The sequence below is a fragment of the Echinops telfairi genome, unplaced genomic scaffold, assembly GCF_000313985.2.
Source record: "Echinops telfairi isolate 266 unplaced genomic scaffold, ASM31398v2 ScPeMD7_7417;HRSCAF=8455, whole genome shotgun sequence".
NCBI classification, from domain to species: Eukaryota; Metazoa; Chordata; class Mammalia; order Afrosoricida; family Tenrecidae; genus Echinops; species Echinops telfairi.
In genome coordinates, this window is record NW_022111317.1 from 6,781,279 (window position 1) to 6,788,068 (window position 6,790).

Consider the following 6,790-nt stretch of genomic DNA (forward strand, 5'->3'; position numbering starts at 1 on the left):
TGCTCACGAAGCCTCAGTGAGGCCGTCAGACTCCCAACCCTGCTCCGCTCTATCTGCCATCGACCAGCTGCTAATCCGAAATTGCTTCCGGGACCGCGGGGAAACCGCTGGGCCCTGGCCGCTCCCATGGCCTCAGTGGCTCCTGGCTCCTTCACTCTCTGGGGGCCGGGCCCTACCCGGCCGGAGCACACTGCACCCCCTCTTTCCCGAAGCCAGAGTGGGTCTCGAGAGAAGCAGATGATCCCCAAGAGCTCACCCAGCCAGTCCAACACCTCCTCTGAGCACCCATTGCATGCCAGGCTCAGACTAGTGGGTGTCAGGCAGCACCGGCTGTGGTGCTCCAGAGAAGGAAAGGGCGGTCTGGCCAGAGGGGACAGCAAAGGGGCTCAGAGGACCGCTCAGGCCATGTGCCACCCTGGCTCACCTTTCCACCTGGATGGAATACATTGCCTCCCCGCCCCACCCCATCTGACTCCTACCACAGGACCTTTGCTCTGGCTCATCCCGGCTGCCTGGAACCCTCCTCCCCCATCTGCCCAACACTCAGACTGCTCAAATGCCACCTCCTCCACCCCCTTCCCAAGCCAACTCCTCCCATATCCTGCCCTCCGGCCAGTCCGCTCTGCCTGTCCCCTGCCTGTCAGTCCCCGCCACATGTCAACCTCCACTCATGCAGTTTGAAGCGAGGAGGGGAGGCCTGGGACAGGCTGGACAGGCTGGACAGGCTCAGAGGGCTTCTGTGTGCCGAGCTGGGCGTCTAGGATTTCATTTCATGGATGCCTGGGAACCTGGGAGGTTGTCTGAGCCCAGGTGTGACACGCTGTTCCCAGGCAAACACAGCCGGCTGCCAGGACCGTCCTACCATCATTGCCTGAGTGGGTGACCCAGAGGAAAGGGACAATGATTGTTAACTGCGCGCACTTGGTGGCTGCAGACCCGCTTCTCCACTCAGGCCCATAGTCCTGGGGATGCATCCTTACCATCTCCAGTGAGCACATGAGTACACTGAGGCACAAGACCCCTGGAGCTGACCCGCTCCTTCTAGTCCCGCTGCCAGCTGGCGGGGGGTGATAGGAGGCTGGCCACTCGCATGGCTGCCTGGTGGGCCGGGCCTCACCCCCAGCAGGCAGGATGCCGCCAAGCCCCTGCCTGCAGCTGCCACAGGGATTTTTAATAACGGGAGTGATTTTTGCATGATGAATGAGGCACCGCCGATGTGTACATAATGAAGCCCTAATGTTTTCAAATCCCCATTTAAGGAGCTGATCTCACCCCATAATGAATTTCAGATCACATCAAGGCACTGCTGTCCATCCGTCTTCTCCCTGGGGCGCCCACCTGCCCGGCTCCCCCAATACCAGGCCTGGGGAGGGTGGGCCGCAGCAGGTGGGGCCCAGCCTGGCACCTAGTGGGGCCAGCGGGTTTGTTGACTGAGTGGTTGAAAAGGAGTGGCCAGAGCCCCAGCTGGAGGCTGGGAGGCAACAAGGGGCAGGTGAGAGACAGAGGGTGGGAGGTGACCCGGCCCGGCCCCTGGGGTGGATGGAGGTCATTTATCAGGTTTAGTGGGCGAGGTCTTCCCTCTGCAGAGCTGAGGCAGCTGGTACCTTCTTGCAGACTGAGTTTCTCCATCTGCTCAGGAGCCCAGCTTCTGATAGGAAAGCCAAGACTATGTTGGAGGAGCCCCAAGGGGTGAGTGGTGGTGGGGCTCCCAGCTTCAGGGCCAGCACGGCAAGGACCACCAAGTGGGGAGTGGTCCCTGGGGCCCCTTCTCTGCCCTCCCTCAGGCCCTCCTGAGTCCTGTCCCTGCTCTGCCCAGGAAGAGGGGAGAGAGGCCTGGCAGCGGGTCTCCAGCAAAGGAGGCCCTCTCGAGAGCATGCAGGGGGCTGGGGGCTCCGCCGGGGAGACTTGGTGGCTGAGCCTCAGTCTCTCCATCTGTAAAAGGGGGTGGTAACTGGATAAAGTCTCTCCCTAAATGCCTGTGGTACATGGGGAAACCAAGGCATGGAGAGGAGGTGGAGGAGCTGGGGCGGGCTGTGCAGGGTGGTGCCTCTGAGAGCTGCTTCCACCTGCTGTCCCACAGAGCCAGGTCCCCTCCACCCCAGTGAACTCAGGAATGTGAGGGAGGGGGGACAAGGCCCCACCCCTGCCCATGGCCACGCCCACTCACCACTTCCCTGCTTGTGGGGTGGGAAGGGGCAGGAAAGCCAGGGCAGGGGGTGAGGCTTCCCAGGACAGCTGGCTGTAGACAGAGTGACTTTTTGCCCTGAGCCTCTATGATCCCTCATTACTGCAGAATCGGGGGTGGGGGGGTGAAGAGTGACATGGGTCACGACAGGTCACTTCATCCCTTTGGCTACCGTCTCCTCACATTTCTAGTGGGGAGCAGCATTTCCTCTTTCCCAGGCCCTACCCAGAATGCTTCAGCCCTCCCTACCACCCTGTGTGGGTCAGAGAGGCTAAGGGACTCGCCCTAAGCAACCAGCCCGACTGTGGCAGACTTGTCCAGGAATTGAAGCCCTGAGAAGGGCCACACAGGGGGTCAGCCCCCCTGGACAGTGGGTGAAGGAGAAGCCCCACCTTCAGGGTACTCTGCCCTCTGGCCGCGTCCCAGCTGCCCCCTCGTGTGTTCCTGTAAATAATTAATTAGCCCCTGCTTGCTTGTTTGTTTAGCATGAGGAATGCTCCCCCACTGAGATGCATTTATTGCTGAATAAATTTAAATATCTAATCTTTGCTTCATGAATATTACAGCACCCTAAATAGCGGCCAACACATCCTAATCGCCAGGGCGATATGGCCCCCACAGGAATCAGCCTGCTTTCCACCTCCGAGGCTCTGTTGGGGCCACTCCAGACCCCGGGCCACCTGGCCTGGCCCACCGGGGCCTGGCCCAGGGCTCCCTCAGTCCTCCCCACCTATCTTGTAGCTGTCTGTCTGTCTGTCTGTCTGAGAACCAGGGGTCCTGACGGGAGGGCTACTGAGGTGGGGCCTGGTTGGCCGGGGGCAGCGGCCAGCCCTGAAGGAGGAGCTGACCAGGCGACAAGAGGTTCCTGAAGTGCAGACAGGAGCCAGGCTGCAGGGCCCAGCAGTGAGAGGTGTGAACGGCACCTTGGCAGGATATGGGGGAGGCGGAACAGACACAAGGGTGGAGACAGGTTCTGGGGCGGCGGTCCTGGGGGAAGCAGAGTGGCTGGGCCTGGGAGCCCACCTTCCTGGCTCTTGGTTGTGTGACCTGCTTGGGGGCGATTTCTTCCTCTCCTAAGGCACCGCCTGCAAGTCCCTGCTGACCCACGGCCACCCTGTGTGTTTCGTCTTCAACCCTAAATCAAAAAACACACTGCCGTTGAGTGGATTTCGACCCTTAGCGGCCCTAGAAGAGAGGGCAGAACTGCCCCTGTGGGTTTCCGAGACTGTCACTCTACGGGAGCCGGAAGCCTCGGCTTTCTCCTGAGGAGCAGCTGGTGGTTTCGAACTGCCGACCTTGCACCTAACCACTGCCCAACACCTAACCACTGCGCCACCAGGGCACCTCTCTTCCTGTAGGCTCGGTTATGAGGACCTAACCAGGGCCAGTGGGGCTGCTATGACGATGCAGGGTGGAGGGGGCTGAGCGGAGAGGGGCAGAGAAGGGGCCTAAGGAGGGGGTGGGCCTTGACTTGACACCTATGTGGTCTCAGTTTTCCCCCAAATGGCCCCAGCTTTCCTGCTTCCTCGTGGGTGGGGTAGGTGCTGAGTGGCTGGGTAGGCGCAAAGGCTGGGTGTGGCCGTCGGGCAGAGAAGGGCGTGTCAGCTGGCCATCTCCCCACAGGTGGCTCCAGGGTCAGGTGGGGAGGAGGGAGATGTGGCTCCCAGGATGAGCCCCAAGGATAAGGTGACCAGACGTCCCGCTTTTGGCGGGACAGTCCTGAGTTTTAACAATTTTTCCTGCATCCCGCGGCGTTTTTAAAAAGTCCCAATTTTTGGAAAGAATGCACAAGCTAGGGTATATGGTTTTCGGCTGCCATGTGGCAATTTTGCCAGGATATGAGTTTTATCAATGGTGTCCCGCTTTACCAATGTTAAAATCTGGTCACCTTACCCAAGGAGCTCCCTCCTCCTGTCCCCTGGGCTTTCGGCCAGTTCAGAAAGGGCAGGATTGGGGTTAGGGTCGGTCAAGTGACCCTCAAACAGTGTGGACCCACCAGGGCGTGGCCCTGAGTGACTAGGGCCAGCAGGGCTGGGTGTCCACTGGGAATTGGGAGCTGGGAAAACTATGGGGCTGACATGTGAACAAGGGAAGGAGCGGGAAAGACAGCCAGTGGAGCGGGGGAGGGGCAGGATGGAACCTCAGTGCCAGGGCCAGTCTGGGCTTGTAATTGCCACTGGGACAGGCCCGGGAGTCTGTGTGCGGCGAACTGCCCCCTGGCCCTTGCCTACAAATCACTCACATGGCCTGAGCCCTGTTTGGACAAGATGTGGGTGTGGATGTGCAGGGGAGAGGGGAGGAGCAGGAGGCGGTGGCCTCCAGCCCAAGACCTCTGGGAGCCCCAATCCGCCACCCCCACTGCGTGCCCCCAGGTCAGCCCCAAAGACCTGGCTGCAGGCCTGCTTGCTTCTCCAGGAAACATTAAGTCCCAGAAACGGCATTCTTGCTGAGCTCCACTTCCGCAGGGACCTCACAGCCGGGCAAGGTCGCCAGCAGGGCAGTTCATGCAGTGCCAGGAGACAGCACACAGCTTGGTGCCGAGTAGCCGAGACCACAGGGGTCAGGGGTGGGTGGGGGGCGCTGGTCCAGAGGAGCGACACCCCCTGCTCACCCCTCCACCTGTGCACACATTACCGCAGCACACCCCTCTTGGCACACATACATGCTGCCCCCCCCTGCGATCAAGCCACCTTCACCCAGGCAGGAGAGGCTGAGCCTTGAGAGTGGGTTCTCTGGGGGCCCACGTCGCAGGGGAGCCAACGGAGGCCTGGGGTCTAGTGGCGCTGGGATTTGGACCCAGCTGATGCGCTCCACAACTCCTGTCAACGCCGATGGTCACTGGTCAGCCCCACCCAGGACAGACACCTTGGGCACTGATCTGTGCACCAACCTTCTCTGCCTGTGGACTGAAGTAGGAGACGGCGCTGGGAGGGAGCCAGTCCCAGGGCCCCTCTGTCCCTTGATACCTTAGCCCTCCCTGGGATGTTTGGGAGTGAGTCATGAAATGAGGGCTAATGGGACCGACCAGCCCCAAGAGCAAAGGGTGGAATGGAGGGAGGGTGAGCCATGAGCCATGTGCCTGTGCCAAGGCATTGGAAGGGGGGATGCTGCCGGAGACAGGGCCTCAGTTTGTGCCTCTCAGCCGTGGGGAAATGCTGTCCTTGCTGGCTGCCCAGCCATGGTGGGTGCGAGCCAGGAGATGCAGTGGTCTGATTGGGACTGGGGCTCCTCCCCTCAGACTCGGAGGACTTGCCTAAGCGTCGCCTGGAACCTGCGGGAACAGCCTCTCCAGCCCTGGCTGCTGTTTTCTAGCTTTCCGACTTGCCTGACTTGTTTTTCTGGGCTCTGGTCCCCAGGGTCCCTCAGGAGGCCTGGGAGACACCCTGGATACGGATAAACAAGTCCAGGCCCGGCCCCAATTAAGGTGGCTGCACTAGTGAGGTTGCTTGTTAAGGAGCTGGGCTGCCGCGCCCAGAGACACCTGGGCTGGGACGCAGGCACACGGGCAGCGGGCCCAGGTGCCAGCTCCGGATCTGCCACTTGCAACCAAGTGGCCTCAGTTTCCTCCTCTGGAAAGCGGGCCCGATCCGACCGGGTGCCGGAGCTCGCTGCCGGCAGGGATCAGTGGGCGCCGAGGCTCCGAGCGAGCGGCTCCCTTGGGCTCGGGCTGCACGGGGAGCGCGAGAAGGCCCCCTATGCGGCCGGGAAGGAACCGGCGGGCCGCGCTCGCCCCCTGCCGACCGGGATCGGCACTGCCCGCCTGGGTCCGTGCCACCCTCCGCGCCTGGTTCCCCGCAGCCACGAAACCTGCCAAGCCTCCGCAGGGTTGCGGGGTGACGGGGTGGGAGAGGCTGCAGCCGCGCCAACGAGGGCGGGGCTCCGTGGGGGCCTAGTCTGGGCCTTTTCAGGCCTGGGCCCTCAGCCTGCTGCTCTGTAAAATGGGGCCAGTCGCCCCTCGCCCTTCGGGGTGCGGGGAAGCCCACGGCTAACCTCCTCCCGCCCCGCAGTGGACGGCTGCATCCATCGGGCCGCAGGGCCGCTGCTGACTGAGGAGTGTCGCTCGCTGCAGAACTGTGAGACCGGCCAGGCCAAAATCACGGGTGGCTACCGGCTGCCGGCCAAGTGTGAGTCTGCTAGTCGTCGTGGTGGGGCTGGGGGTACGGGGCCTACTGGGCACTTCTAAATGGCAGAGCCCGGCTCTCCTAACACACCAGGATGCGGGTGGGGAGGCCCACTGAGAACCAAGCTAGCACGCCCTGTGCCTCGTTCAGACCCCAACACAGGGGTGGGGTGAGGGGGTGTTGCACAAATTCGGCCCATCCTAGGCCTGGGGCTGTGTGGGCACACACACACACGGGCTAGGGTCACTAGTGCGCCCACGCTGGGCAGGGTCCTCCCCCGGCCCGACCTGATCATCACCCGCAGATGTCATCCACACGGTGGGGCCCATGGTCCACGGTGAGCCCAGTGCCAACCAGATGGCCGAGCTCCGGAGCTGCTACCAGAGCTGCCTGGACCTGCTGTTGCAGAACAAGCTTCGCTCAGCGGTGAGGGGCGGAGGGGCCAGGGCGGGGGCTGCTTGCGGGGGTCACTGTGTGTGACCTC

General features: G+C 62.2%; 1 protein-coding gene across 1 annotated transcript in view; it reads left to right on the forward strand.

Moving 5' to 3' along the window:
- The window catches only part of MACROD1 (mono-ADP ribosylhydrolase 1), a gene marked incomplete at its 5' end in the record, with an annotated part of 163,070 nt that extends 156,284 nt beyond the window's left edge, over nucleotides 1–6,786 (forward strand). Inside the window, 2 exons of the mRNA XM_004713644.1 lie at nucleotides 6,193–6,309; nucleotides 6,611–6,786. Of these exons, the coding sequence (XP_004713701.1) occupies nucleotides 6,193–6,309; nucleotides 6,611–6,786 (293 nt within the window). The remainder of the gene's footprint in view (nucleotides 1–6,192; nucleotides 6,310–6,610) is intronic.
- Between the last annotated feature and the right edge of the window lie 4 nt (nucleotides 6,787–6,790).